At 47.2% G+C, this 15,203-nt stretch overlaps 1 protein-coding gene across 1 annotated transcript in view; it reads right to left on the reverse strand.

Annotated features, from left to right (window-relative positions):
- Window positions 1-1,068: 1,068 nt before the first annotated feature.
- Window positions 1,069-15,203, reverse strand: part of LOC110572244 (neuronal acetylcholine receptor subunit alpha-7) — a 113,334-nt gene continuing 99,199 nt past the window's right edge. The window contains exons 6-10 of the mRNA XM_021680487.1: window positions 10,986-11,153; window positions 9,846-10,040; window positions 8,760-8,846; window positions 5,756-5,865; window positions 1,069-1,587 (exon numbers count right to left, since the gene is read on the reverse strand). Coding sequence (XP_021536162.1) covers window positions 1,069-1,587; window positions 5,756-5,865; window positions 8,760-8,846; window positions 9,846-10,040; window positions 10,986-11,153 — 1,079 coding nt within the window. The remainder of the gene's footprint in view (window positions 1,588-5,755; window positions 5,866-8,759; window positions 8,847-9,845; window positions 10,041-10,985; window positions 11,154-15,203) is intronic.

Below are 15,203 nucleotides of genomic sequence, written 5' to 3' on the forward strand. Positions count from 1 at the left end.
AAGGAACCAGAAGAGGTCCCAGATCCTGCTCTTTGGCCTTGAGACATAAGGAAAAGCCTAGCATACTTTCACTTTATGTTGTACATTTGTACGGACCCGCAAGTTTCTAAGACTAACCAACTCTAGCACACGAGAAACATCTAATGCATTATTAAACACACACACACACACATAGCTGGCTTAATTTAACTTTAGCTATTACATTGGGCTGGTAATTCTAATAGAACCCTCTTTGTCCTTTGGGTTTTTCAGAATAGAGCAAACTGCACTCCCCAATGTCTGAGGGCAGCACAGGAAGTTTGGGAGTCACCTGGTATCTACAGAAATCCCCCTAACTTGTGTCGGTCTGGTCCTGGTTCAGAATCAACACACATCCGTGTCCCTCCTGATTCCCACCACAGGGTAGGTTGGCAGAAATCAAGCCGGTAAAAGCATAATTTACAAGATGAACTATGTCTCGCTCTCTCTTATAAAACGTAGGAACAGTGTAAAATTGTTTCTCTCTACCATCTTTGGCAGAGAAAAATAAAACCTGAATCACGGAAAAACCAGCAGTTAGGTTTTTAGTTTTCGTTGTGTGTCCTTTTACCAATTATTTGAATGGATCTAGTGAGTGTGGTTTATTACTATTATTATTACTTTCAATCTAGGTTTGTAAACAGGCAAAAGCTTATGCTGAAGTTTCCATAGGTCTTCTTGGCAAGTGACATGCAGGCATGCAAAACCAACTGTACAGGCCTCCCCTGGTGGTCCTGAGCCACCCTGACCTCTCTGAAGGGCTCCCCAGGCATTGGGAAATGGGCAAAATGACCTCTCAGTGGTCCTGGTGACCCTAAGGATGTTCCAAGAATATCAAGCCGCCCATCTGAGAGGATTAAACAAAACCGTGCTGAGATCCTATTACAGAAAGTAACAAGGAAACTCTAAGGGAGATGACTGGCAGCGAGCGCTCCGGGTACATCAGCGTCCTCACGTCGAGTGTGGCTGTGGGACTAGCACCCCAAGTTCTCCCAAGCCAACGGCATCGCCTGTCTGTGTGCTTCCTACATGCGGGGGACCAGGACCAGGTTAGGCGAAGTCTTTGGACACAGCCTCGACGAAGTTTGGAGCTGACATCAGGATGCCGATGGTGCAGATGATGGTGAAGACGGAGAAGGCCATGAGACACAGGCGGTCCACCACGCAGGCCGCAAATTTCCACTCACTGCAGATGGCCTCGCTCTCGTCCTGACAGCGGAAGCGGTTGGCGAGGTAGCGCACCTCCTCCAGGATCTTGGCCAGATCCGGGTCCCCCTCGGAGGGCTGCCCGCCGTGCAGGAGGTGCTCGTCGTGCGTGGGGGAGCAGGCCATGCGGCCGCACACGACGCCCGAGTCGGGGGTGGGGGCGCCGTGCACACCGTCCAGGCCGCGGAAGCCGATGTAGAGCAGGTTGCCGTTGGTGGTGGGCGGGGCCGCCACCGCGCTCACGTCCACACTGGCCAGGCTGCAGCGACGCGGCTTGTGCTGGCACGCCGGCCGCACCTTGTCCTCCCCCGGCCTCTTCATGCGCAGGAACCAGGCGCACCAGTTCAGAAGGATGACCCTGGTCTGGGGAGACGACAGGACGGTTAGGAGCGGGCGGAAGCGAGCATCAGCGGGTCGCGGTCCCAGCCCTGCTTGGGGGGCCCTAGGGGAGACAGGCCCCACTCGTTCCCAGGTGAGTTTACACAGGCAGGCACGCGTTGCAGCGGCTGAGTCAAACTGAGCCCAGAATAAACCAATGCAGAAAGTCACCCTGGGAATGAGCGGAATTCTGTGGCAGACACACTGCGGTCTCGGGGCAGACAGGCACGCGGGAAGAGAGCCCTGTCTCGGAAAACGAGCCCTGCCTGAGCTGCGTGAACAAGACATTTTCCCTTTGCAGTCTTTCCTCATCTGTCGCTAGCAACCATCATACCCAACTGCCCGTGAGGCGCCCCAGTGCCACCGCGGACTTGCAAAGGCAAACCCCTGGAGATTTTTAAAATTTTCAAGGACAGCCCTGTGACACCTAGCAGGTGCTGCATGAACGCCTAGACTGAAGCAGTTCCGACGACAACATCGGGTCCCTTGCAATGATGGAATACCATTGCAAAGCAGGTTTCTGTTGTCCTGACAAAAAGCAAGTGCCAAGAAAGTCAAAGTGTAACAGAAAATGGGGGCATTATGCTCCTAAGATTTGAAAGGGTGTGCTGCCAACAGGTGCCTAGGGGTCAGGGCATACATACTTAAGTTGCTTTGACCCATGTAATAAAGAGAGCCATTAATGGTATTTCTTTTGCCCTAGGGGCTGTGAAAAAAATCCCTGAGACACTAAAGGTGCTGTGAACCAAGGAAGTTTAGGAACCTCTAACCTAATTCGCTAGGCTGAAGTGAAGACTGAGTACAATGATGTGCAGGAAAGTACTTGGACTTTCTTTAAAGGGCCACATAATAAAGTCCATAAGGTCTCTGTTGCAGCTACTCAGCTGTGTTAATAAAGTACAAAATAGTCATAGAAAGCATGAAAGAAATAAGCCTGGCTTTTTTCTAATAACATTTTATTTGCAAAAGCAGCTGGTAGGCCAGATTGGAGCCATAGTTTGCTGACCGCTGGTTTAAAGTGTTTTATCGGGCGCCTGGGTGGCTCAGTTGGTAAGCGACTGCCTTCGGCTCAGGTCATGATCCTGGAGTCCCTGGATCGAGTCCCGCATCAGGCTCCCTGCTCAGCAGGGAGTCTGCTTCTCCCTCTGACCCTCCCCCCTCTCATGTGCTTGCTCTCTCTCATTCTCTCTCTCTCAAATAAATAAATAAATAAAAATCTTAAAAAAAAAATAAAGTGTTTTATCAACATATATTGCCTACATGCATAGATGACGCTGGAGAGAAATCATGGGGATTTCTTGTTTTTCCCTCTAATGAAAAGAAGGAGCCATGTGAAACCTCAGTCCAGGTCAAAACAATTCTTGGAAGCCTATTTAGACAGGTATATGAAAAGTGGGCCCTTTCCCTGAGATTATCCAGATACTGACTTTAATTTTGGTTTATGATTGTGGGTGAATTCCATTAGCAACCTAACAGGTTATGTTTCCCATCTGTAAGTACAGGCAGTAAGCTGTGAAGTTCATGTCTGTAGTACTTTTTATGACATCTTATCACAGATGACTGCAGTAGACCGGTCTGGAGACAGAAAAGAACAAGAAGGCATAAGAGTATATTCACTGCAGATGTAAAGATAAATCTTTGCTCAGAGCAGACAGCACTCTATATATCCTGCCCATACCCTATGGACAAACCTGCAGAGCCTGGAAAAGCCTGTCTGCATACCCTGGAGGGTTTTCCGTGATTAGTAGAGAGCAGGGACACATGGCCCCACGTGAATCTGCAGGTCTGGCCCTCCACAGGAGGCTCATAAGACATGCCAGCTCAATTGGGCCTCTCAGGGGCTCTGTGAAGTGAGTATAATTTCCCCCACCCATTTTACAGATAAAGAAACTGAGACTTCAAGGAGGCTAATAAATTGGCTCAAGGTCACACAGTAAAGCAAGTCACCTATGTGTTTAGGCTTCCACAGCTCATCTGTAAAAGGGTCTACAGTCTTCTTCAAAACTCCTGTGACTTTAGCCCAACCCCCACTTCGAAGGCACTGGAAAGACTGGACCAGAGCTCAAGGGAATGCACTGGGCAATGGGTGCTTCCAAACCCAGCGATAGCTGTACACATGGAGTGTGTGTATTGGGCGGGGGAGGGGGGGCAGCCTCTGCCTACCCTGGAGCACATCTCAAGCTAATGTGATCCACACTACCAAGTCTATTTTGAATTCCATGGCCTGAATCATTCGCTTTCGAAGCTAAAGCATCTCAAAAGATGAAATTATCCTCTTGGCACTTATCCAACTGTGCTCATGACCTCTTCTGTTAGGTTATGGTCTTGCGTCTGGCTGCGTAAATGTCACATAATGCCACGGCATCGGCAGTATCTTCTTCATAGCAACACATCATAATAAAAGTTCCTTGGAGGCTGTTTATTTTTTAAATACACACAAAGAAAGAAAAATGCAAGAGGCTATATAAATTGAAAGCGAGAGATACAAGCTTCATATTTCATTTGCAGCCATTGGTTTTAACATACTCCTGTGCTGAGAGGTGAATAATGAACATAGGCTCGTAACTAAGATTTTTTTCTGGACAATAAAGTACTACCAGGTCATTAAAAATGGTTTGTGTCTTCACGTCTTAAACAGAAGAAATAATAATATGCGTTTGAGTCTTACATTTGCATAAACAAACACTTGAAGGATAATGGAGAAATTGCTTGAAATGGCTATCACTATTGGCGGTGGAAGCACAGTGAGGGGCAGGAATGAGAGCAGGATTTTACTTTGATTTTGATGTTTGGAACATGTGAATGTATTACCTATTTCAAATGGAAGGAGGGTAGCCAGAGAGTGTGTCAGGGTTATAAAAGTCAGATGGCAATGTAGGTGAATGTGTGCCAATGTGTCCCAGTTTTTAATGAGGGGACCTTCTCAAAATAAGCCCAGGGACTGCAGTGATGTGAATGTGTGGGGGATAGCACCACTTCTGGGAGCTCACTCCATTGCTATGAGAGAAAGTCATTATTAAGTGTACAGATTTGCAGTGGAAAAGAACCCAAGAGGACACAGTAACTTGGTAAAGTCAATTTTTTTTTTTTAAATTGGTCTTTCCTAAGTTCACTTCTGGGTAACTGTAAATTATTGCACAATGAATATCTTTAGAAGGCCCGGGAACTCTCTCTTCCCGGAGGTCAACAAAAGACACCTTACTTCTTGCACCTGCATTTAGCATGTTGGGGAGTCTTAGACTCCCTTCTGAACTTGGATGCAGAGTTATAGGTCTCCAAAGAAAACAGGCTTGTTTTGACATGAGAGGACTCCTTTAGTACCTGCTGTCCCTAGGCCATGCTCTTGGGACAAGAACACTGGAAGGTTTGCAGGGCCCGAGGAAGACTCAATCCCTCCCCTGGCCTTGGATGTTGTCACACTGTGCTAGGGTGAGAAAAAATTTGGCCCTTCAAGGTTTCCTGAGTGTCAGGTGAGGCTGGGCACACAGGTTCAGATCCTGGACTCCGAAGGGCACAGCATGGGTAAGCATCTGCCCGCGTCCCAGTGCATGGGGCTAAGCAGGTGCTGGGGAGGGGTGGCGTGGCCCGCGGCTGATGCAACAGCTGTTATATTCAATTGTGTCTCTTTCATCCTTTTGCTTTTATCCTAGCGCCCTTCCCCACTGCTAACTACTGACCTGTATTTTAGAGGCCTGTGGTAAGATTACATTCCTACGTGTACTGCCTACATGAATTATTACATGGCTCACTCTCTCTCACCATTTTGGCTCCTCATTCTGTTTGGAAGATCCAACCACATGGCTGGGTGCTTATCTCGCCCGTTGCTTCCAACCACTGTACTGTTCTCCATAGAGTACATACAAAAAGTAGTTTTAGAAACACTCTGGTTGCAAAATGTACAGAGCGGCCAGTGCGTGGGCCGTGTTCTGGAATGTCAGATCGCAGGAACAGTGCCATGGGCCCTATGAGCATGCTCACCGTAACGGTCCAGAGCTAATGCAATAGTGCAGACAGGTGAGGAGGCATGAGAAACATGGCTCTGTGTTGAGGAACACTAGCTGTTTTTAGGACTTTTAATATAGATAACTCATCTGTGGAGTCACCCCTGGCGAGGGCCCCCGACTCCCCGTGGTGAAGGGCAGGAGGAACGCACCCACTTGGGCATCTTGCCGCCGTCAGGGTCGTGGTGGTGGTACTGAAGCACAATCACCGTCACGACCACGGAGAGGCCCACGATGATCATGGTGCTGGCGAAGTACTGGGCTGCAGAGACAAGAGACGCAGGGTGAGCCCCGGGCCCCCCACAGCACAAGCATCGCAGCGTGGCAGGCAGACCCAGACGGCGCTCTCTGATCGCCTGCGACCAGGTGGTGAAGCCTAGAGCAGGGCAGGGCTGCCTCCGGGCTGGCAGACCCGCACCCCCCCACCCCCAGCCCACATTCCCGGCAGGCAGAGGCCAGCGCAGAGCATGCACACCTGCTTTCCCGTCCACATAAGCTGCCTGGCCTGGCTGCCTGCACTTCTGTGAACGCCATCGGCCTCTTCCTCCAGTGAGGGTTAACAGTGCCTCACAGGATGCCGATACGGTTGTTCTCAGGAGAAAGTATGTGGGCCGTTATGGGAACTGAGAATAACGGGGTAGTGAGGGTCTGGTCCCCACCGTGATAACTGCAGGCCAGGGACATGCTGGTGTGGGCAAATCGGGGCATCACTTGTGGGGTACCTCGTATTAGTGTGGAAGATGAGTCTGCTCCCATTTAATGAGAGATAGGAGGAGGTGCCAGTTGTCTGAGGAAGACGGGGAAGACATTGACTTTCCCGGCTGAGAAGATCAGCTTCAGCTCCGATGGGCAAGGATGCATTTCTCCACCTTGGCCCAGGTGAGAAGAAGCATGGAGCATCTGAAGCAGCTCTCCCCTAACCCACTGCCCCTGTCCATGAGTTCAGACATCTATGAGTTTAGATAGGCTACTCAGCCTGCCTGGGCCTCAGGTTCTTCACGAGTATAACAGGGATGGCAATGCCTTCTTCTGCAGGGTTGGTGCAAGAATTAGCAAGTATATGAGCCAAGAATCTAGAAGAAAGCCTGGCAAAGGGAAGACATTCCTTGATTGGCAACTCCGGTTATTAAACCTTTGGTGTGGCTTTCAGCTCAAGGGGGCTGATCTCTAAGCAGAGAACATCCTGGTGCAGAGGCTAAGTGCATGGCCACACACCTGGTTAAGAACGCCTCCTTCTCGGGCGCCTGGGTGGCTCAGTTGGTTAAGCGACTGCCTTCGGCTCAGGTCATGATCCTGGAGTCCCGGGATCGAGTCCCGCATCAGGCTCCCTGCTCAGCAGGGGGTCTGCTTCTCCCTCTGCCCTCTTCCCTCTCGTGCTCTCTGTCTCTCATTCTCTCTCTCTCAAATAAATAAATAAAATCTTTAAAAAAAAAACAAAAACAAAAACGTCTCCTTCTCTCCAGGCAGTAAGGAACTCACTGCCCCACTGTGAGAAGCTGCCAGAGATGGACGTTTGAGACTTCAAGTTAGCACCAGGGACCTCTAAGAAGGGGATGGAGGGTGAACAAAACTATGACTGCTATGGGCTGGGTTGTGGCCTCCTAAAATTTAGATGTTGAAGCTCTAGCCCCTGGTATCTCAGAATAGGACTGTATTTGAAGACAGGGCCTTTAAAGAGGGGATTAAGTTAAAATGGGGTCCTTAGAGTGGGACATGACCCAATCTGAGTGGTGTCCTTATAAGAGGGGAACTTTGCCCACACAAGGGGGTACCAGGGATGCACCCAGATAGGAAAGACCATGTGAGGGCACAGCAAGAGGGTGGTCATCCACAAGGCAAGCAGAGAGGCCTCAGTAGATATCAAACCTGCTGGCACCTTGGTCTTGACTTCCAACCTCCAGAACTCTGAGCAAATACTTTTTTGTTCTGTAGGCACCCGGTCTGTGGAATTTTACTGTAGCAGCCCTAGCCGACCAAGACAATGACCTGTGGAGGTATCCAGGGTCAGAGGATCCCACAGCTGAAATCTCAACAACAGAGGTCAGAGGCCAATAGGAGCCCATCTTTCTAGACATGGGCTATGCATCAACCATGCCTTTCCCCACTGGTCCATCAGTCAAGGCAAGGCTGCCCATTGTCCCACAGAGGGTGCTTCCTGTTGCAAGTCTCTATTGAAAGCATTGTGTTGGAAGGTAGGAAGAGTGGGTCAGACCGTCAAGGTGAAACACGGTTCCTTGTCCTCTAGATGGTCGTGAGAGAACTAGGAACACCCATGCAGGTTTTTCATACCAATACTGTCTCTCTCTGACCAAAATATTACACATTAAGGGAAAAAAGAAGAGCTTTGGGAGTATCTGTGTAAGAGAAATAGGCTCCCCTACTCCTATCCTCCCTTGTTAACTACACAGGGTGGCCCTCCAGTCGCCTGGGCCAACAGGAATAATCATAGACTCCATTCCTCTTTCTGAACTCCATCACCAAACTGGAGGAGTGATTCTCATATTAAACCAAATATCCACCATCAGACTGTCTGCTTCCCACGAGGCTGGGGGTCTGGTTCCCTGACCAGTAACAGAGCCCTGGCTGTGGTGGCGAGAGTACCAGATCCTGACCGTTAGACCGCTGAGCACCTCTGTGCACGTTCCTGCTTATTCCACTCCAGGGAGCCGCACAGGCACAAGGGGTGTTATCTCCTGTTTCTGTCATCCTGCCTTGGGCAGAAGGTCATGCCTTATATCTGTCTTGGCTAAAACATATTTGTCCTGTTTACATTTCCTCACAAGCTTTAACTTTATCCAGAGACATCGAGGTATCTCGGGAAACAATGGCCAAGAGTTAAAATGTGAGCTCCTCCCCTTTTGACAAAGGATTTGTGGAAGAACAATGACTCAAAGCTAAAGTAACAAATCTCTAATGGTAAAATCTCTGGCTGCGTAACAAGTGTGACGGGGAGAACGACGGGAGGAAGGGTGCGTTTCTGCACCTTCAAGCCAAACCACAAAGCTCGACTCCCCACACTCCCCCTACATGTGCCCAGGTGAACAGAGGCCATGGGCCATTCGAACAGGTACAGAAAGTCCCTCCTCCTGGGGCCATGTGGCTCTCCAGGGCCCTCTCTAGGCCCGTGTCTTCAAGAGAGGCCTGACACCTGCTTACCTATCAAGGGCACCGAGTCGGATGTCGCAGGCATGATCTCAGCCACCAGCAACATGAAGACAGTGAGAGAGAGTAAAACCGTTATCCCTGAAACATAAACACAGCAGTGCCTGAGACCCAAGAGGTGATAAGGCCTCAAGTCCATTAACTGTGCCTTATCTGAGATTCAAAGAACTAGGGAGGTGTAGGGGAGGGGCCAGTGACATTCTGAAACCCAGGGCAGGGTTCTCTGTATGCAGGGCCATGGCCATTTTTCTGGGGGCTGTTCACAGCATTTACCAGAGTCCCAGATGGAGGTAAGCTTAGGAGCCAGAACTTTAGAACAACGATACAAAATGAACTACTGAACCTAACACAAGTATCTCTCATTTTCTTAATTACATTAGGATTGAGATGTAGTTACATATAGCAGAGGAAAAAAAAAAAAAACAAAACATGCAATCTTAAGACCTGACTTTTGGTCTTGACTTTGCTACTTACTATCTGTGTGACCATGGATAAGTTACTTAACGTGCCTGAGCCTTGCTGTCAGAAGATACAGGTTGGAGGATGATTTCTACATGTACTAAATATGACCTTTAATAACTCTAAGATGTTGAGAAATTTATTTCACCATTCTAAGTCTTAGTTTTCTTATCTTCCTATTGGATGATCATAAGGAATTACCCTGTGTATGACAATATACAGATGCAAACTGATACTAAACTAACTAAACTGTTTCCTGTCCATAACAAATGCTGGCCAGTTGCTCCCAAGGAATAGGATGGGGTGGCAGGAGAAGAGAAAGTAAGGCCCCTCAGGACAGAACCCAGTGGTCTCTTCCTGGGCATCTTCTGTGAAGGATCAGAGGATATTACAGATTTTCAGGAGGGCACTGGGCATCTAGCATGAAGCCTAAATCAGGAGCCATGGTATTGGGGAGATGCCCTGGGCTGGGAGGTCAGTGTGTGATGCACCAAGCAGGCTCTCCAACACCTCTGCACCCAGAGCCATCCTGCACCGTCCACAGGGATCCCTACAGAGCTGACCTCAAGGCAAGGCCTTCCCATCCTGTCTCAGACTCCTGCCCAAGATCAGGACACTTACCCAGGGAAATTTTCTCCCCTGAATCTGCAGGGAGCAAGAAGACGAGGAGGGCCAGCGCAGAGATGAGCACACAGGGGATGAGCAGATTGAGGCCATAGTAGAGGGTCCTGCGGCGAATGGTCACTGTGAAGGTGACGTCTGGGTAGGGCTCTTTGCAACACTCATAGAACTTCTCACTCCGCTTGCCTGGGATTCCTCCATGAGCAACAGGGGAAAGGAACAGTGTCTGAATAAAATTACCCTGCTTGTTTATTTTAATGAGTATATCATACAAATAACCATGGAGTTTGCTAAGTGCTAAAAAAACAACAACAAAAAAAAACCTGGGTCATCAGTGTTTGAATAAACTCTGGTATGTTAGAGTTGTTCAGGAATATCTTAGTGATAATGGAACAAACTGGGAGAATTTTTTAATAGATTGAAACTAGATGTATATATGGTAAATGTTTGTGTCCCCCTCAGTATTCCTATGTTGCAACGCTAACCCCCACAGTGATGACATTTGGAGATGGGACCTTTGGGATGGGATTATTGCCCTTACAAAAGACGCCTAGAGAACTCCTTAGTCTCTGCTGTGTAAGAAGACAGCCAGCTATGAACCAGGAAGCAGGCCCTCAGGAGACACTGGATCTGCCTTGATCGTGGACTCGATCTTGGACTTCCCAGCCTCCAGAACTGTGATAAATAAACTTCTGCTGTTTATAAGCCACCCAGTCTATGGCATTCTGTTTTAGCAGCCTGAAGGGACTAAGACACCATGATTATAAATAATACATTATGAGCTTTACAACATTATAAATGTAATTACTGTTTTTCTATTTAAATCATCGAATATAGGTTCTCATGAACTGCAATTTGCTATCCAACCTGATTTTAGGAATGGAGCAGATGCTAATAAAATAGCCTACACTAGCACTGACTTGTTTAAACAGCTGCACGTTTTCATGGAAAGTGTTGAATTTCCTAATTGTTTTTTATTTCTTATTGTATAGCTCTCAGTAAATTATAGAGATTGCTGCAGGGTTCAATAAATGCTCACACTGAAAAGCAGAGTGGAAAATCCCAAACTTCCAAAGCCAGCACAGGAACAAAAAGTGGCTTTCTACAAGGCTGCTAGCCTCACGTCTTTGCTGGGCTTACCCACAAGGTCCCATTCTCCATTTGGTATATATCCACTGATATCTGCCTCTTGCATCTGTAGATCCAAGGACCACCCTCCGTAAGACCAGGACCCAAACTTCAGTTTGCACTGCTGCACATCAAAGGGGAACCAGCGCACGTCGATGTAGCAGGAGCTCTTGAATATGCCTATATGGGCAAAAAAACAGTCAGAAAACCGAAATGGAAGGGGACCAAGCTGGGCTTTAAATACACAGCAGTCTCACACTGCTGGTGGGAAAGCAGACTGGTGCTGTCATTATGAAAACAGTATGGAGATTCCTAAAAATATTAAAAATAGAACTACTATATGATCCAGTGACCCCACTTTTGGGTATATATCCAAAGGAAACAAAATCACTATCTGGGAGAGATATCTGCACCGCCATGTTCATCATGTTCACGGCAGCAGTATTTGCAATAGCTGAAGAATGGAAACAAGCTAAGTATCCATCGACGGATGAATGAAAAAAGAAAAAGATTATCAAATCATACACACACAATGGAATACTATTCAGCCTTAGGAAAGATGGAAATCCTGCCATTTGCAATAACATGGATGAACCTGGAGGGCATTATGCTAACTGAAATAAGCCAGACAAAGATAAATACTGTATGATCTCACTTACACGTGGATTTTGAAAAAAAAAAAAAAAAAGCTGAACTCATAGAAACAGTGAGTTGCCAGGGGCTGGGGGAGGTGGGGAAATGGACTGTCCAGGGGTACGAACTTTCATTTACAAGGGGAGTAAGTTCAGAGGATCTAATGTACAGCGTGGTGACTCTAGTTAATAATACGGTATACTTGAAATTTGCTAAGAGAGTAGATCTTAAACATTCCCATGGAAAGCAAAACAAAACCCAACCATGTAAGGTGATGGATGTGTTAACTTGATTGTGGAAGTCATTTTACAAAGTATGTGGTATATTAAGTCATCATGTTGTACACCTCATTACATTTTCATTTGTCAACCATACTTCAATAAAGATGGAAAAAAATTGAAATAATCGTAAGTAAATAAATAAATAAACACAGAACTATCTCTTGGGTCTCTAACCTCATATGCTGTTCACAATATGCAGTGACTCTTCTTCCTGGAAAGGGTTGGTGAGTTAAACGATACATTATTTTTGATGTTCAGCATGTCTTTTTGATCAGTGTCTTATGCACCCATTGTTCTGGCCCACCTGTGTTCCCCTCAAGAAGCTGAGGCGTAGGCTCCTGGGCCTCTAGACTGGGTGTGACCAGAGAGGTCTTCACCCCCTCCTCCTCCTCCAAACTACAGCTAGACCTGTCCAGAATAAGCTTGTTTTTTGTTTTTTTTTTTGAAAAATCTCTAGAAAGGAAGCTCAGCTGAAGCTCCACTGTCTTTTAAAATTCACAGACAGGGGCGCCTGGGTGGCTCAGTCATTAAGCGTCTGCCTTCGGCTCAGGTCATAATCCCAGGGTCCTGGGATTGAGCCCCGCATCTGGCTCCTTGCTCAGCGGGAAGCCTGCTTCTCCCTCTCCCACTCCCTGCTTGTGTTCCCTCTCTCGCTGTGTCTCTCTCTGTCAAATAAATAAATAAAAATCTTTAAAAATAAAATAAAATAAAATTCACAGACAACACCATAATGCTCTGTTGAAGACGATTCTTAAGGATTTCTGGGCAAAGAATTAGAAGTTCTGTAAACTTGCTCCTACCATGTCTATGCATCTTCAAACTCTAATAGGAGAAAAGTAAAGAATGTAAAAAACAATCCCAGAAAAACTGATAAAAATGATGAACGGTTTAGAAGCAGAATATAAAAGGGACGTGTGTGTGTGTGTGTGTGTCTGGTGAGGAGCAGGGTGGGCATTCCCGTAGGTTAAAAATTGAGAAAAAAAATACTGGGGCACCTGGGTGGCTCAGTCAGTTAAGTGTCTGCCTTCAGCTCAAGTCATGATCCCAGGGTTCTTGGATCGAGCCCCACATCGGGCTCCCTGCTCAGCGGTGAGTTTGCTTCTCCCTCTCCCTCTGCCCCTCCACATCCCCCCCCTCATGCTCTCTCTCTCTCAAATGAATAAATAAAATGTTTTAAAAAATTGAGAAAAATACTTGGTTATCTGGAAATATATGTGCAGGATAATTTTAACTGTTTAGATTTTAGATTAAGAACAAAGACTGATAGGTTTAAGTTGAAGACAGTGTTTGTGCACAAGTGGGAGTTTCCACTGAAGAGTGACTTCAGCCTAAGACAAATTGGAGGTGAATTTCTGGCAGGTTATGGAGAGGAGACCAGATAAGCCCCCTCCAGCAATTTATGCCCCTGTGCTCTTCCCTGCCCAGAAAAAGGCTTGAAGGCAGTGGAAGGCACAAAGAGCTAAGGGTGCCCTCTGTTCCTGGGGACAGGGTCAGAGCTCCATATATTTTTGCTACTAAATTAAAAAAAAAAAAAAATGAATGGAGGAAGGGACTCAGCAGCCTTGCAAACACAAACCCTCACCCCACAACCAAGCTGGGAAAGAATAAAAAATGTCCTGTCCTCTCAAGTTCCTTTAAGTACCATGTCCAGTGTTCACAAGAATACACGGATGCTGCTCTCCCATTAATGGGAGCAATCTCCCAAAACCCACGCTACTTGTGGAAAATGTAACTCTATAACTGAATTATTCCATTTCCATGAAATGGCCAGAGAAAGAGAGTCTCTAGAGGTAGAAAGCAGATCAGTGGTGGCCTGGGGCTGGCAGTAAGGGTGGGGATTAACTGCAGAATGGCAAAAGGGATCCTTTCGGGGTGATAAAAAATGTTCTAACCCTAGATTTTGGTAATGGTTGTACAACTCTGTGAATTTACTAAAAATCACTGAATCGTGTACTTAAAATGGGTGAACTGTATGATATGTAAATTATACAATAAACCTGTTAAAGATAAAAATGTGAAATAGAAAGGTAATTTCATAACCAAGTCTCTATTTCAAATCCTGCACCCAAAACACTTTTTTTTTTTTTTTTTTTGCCTGTACTTAGTTGCTTGAACAGAACAGCATCCCAGATCAGTTTTCCATGACCCCAGGGCACAGGCTTGCTGCCTCAGGCCAGAGAGCTCCATACAGCTCCTGCCAATGTAGGGGAGACTCCCACACTCACAGCACAACACACCCTGTCCTTCCCAGGCTCCTGGGGCCATGAAGGCTGGGACACAGGCACAAAGCCCCAGAGGGGGCTGCTACACACAGGCCGCTTGGGGCTCAGGAATGCTGCTTCTTGTAGCTGAAAATAGCCTCAGCCCTCAAAACAATCTGCAGTACCATATTCTTGTATACTGATGACTGCTGGAGATCGTTTTCTAAAATAGCCCTCATAATAGAAACTGCAACTCAGAGGCTGGGGAAAAAGAATGTATGGGTGTGTGATGGCAGCCTCATCCCATAGCTTCCGTCCCCCAGGGGCCTGCTGTTAGGTGGAAAACATGCTTCAGCTGGGGGAGGGGTGAAGGAACCAGGGAAGGAGCAAGGAAGCCCGTGTTTTCAGATGGAAAACCTGAAAATCTGTGGTTCTTCAGTCTGTACAAACATTATTGGGAGGTATCTGCCTTTGATGGGTTTAATCACTCACACATTCATTTATGAACAGGTGGGCCAGGCACCTGGTTGATTAGTGGTGGTTCTAAGGTGTGTAAACACAGAATCTGCCCACGGGATGCTTATCATCTGCTAATGAGGAAGAATGTGTAAGCAACAACTAAGAAGACAAGGCCAGCTTTGCTGTGTGCTGTGAAATGAAGATGTGAGACTGGGGTTCACTGTGGCAGAAAGGCTGTGTGTATGTGTGTGTGGGGGGGGTATGTGTGGTGTGTAGTGTGTGTATGCAGGGGTTGTGGTTGGTGTGCGAATGTGTGTGCAGGAGGTATGCATGTGGGGTGTGTGGTGTGTAATGCATGTGTGGTGTGTGTGGAGGATAGCAGGTGTGTGTATATGGTGTGGGGTGTCTGTGTGGGGTGTGTGTATGTGGTGTGTAGAATATGTATGTGGGGGATGTGGATGGTGTGTGAATGTGTGTGGATATGTGTGTGGGAGAGATATGTATGTGGGGTGTATATGTGGGGTGTGGGGTGTGTGTGGTGTGTAATGTGTGTGTGTATGGTGTGTGTGGAGTGGTAGGTATGTGGATATGGTGTGGGGGGTGTGTGTATGGTATGTGTGTGGTGTGTAGTGCGTATGTGGGGGTGTGGTGGTGTG

This window comes from Neomonachus schauinslandi, chromosome 9, assembly GCF_002201575.2.
Source record: "Neomonachus schauinslandi chromosome 9, ASM220157v2, whole genome shotgun sequence".
NCBI lineage: Eukaryota > Metazoa > Chordata > Mammalia > Carnivora > Phocidae > Neomonachus > Neomonachus schauinslandi.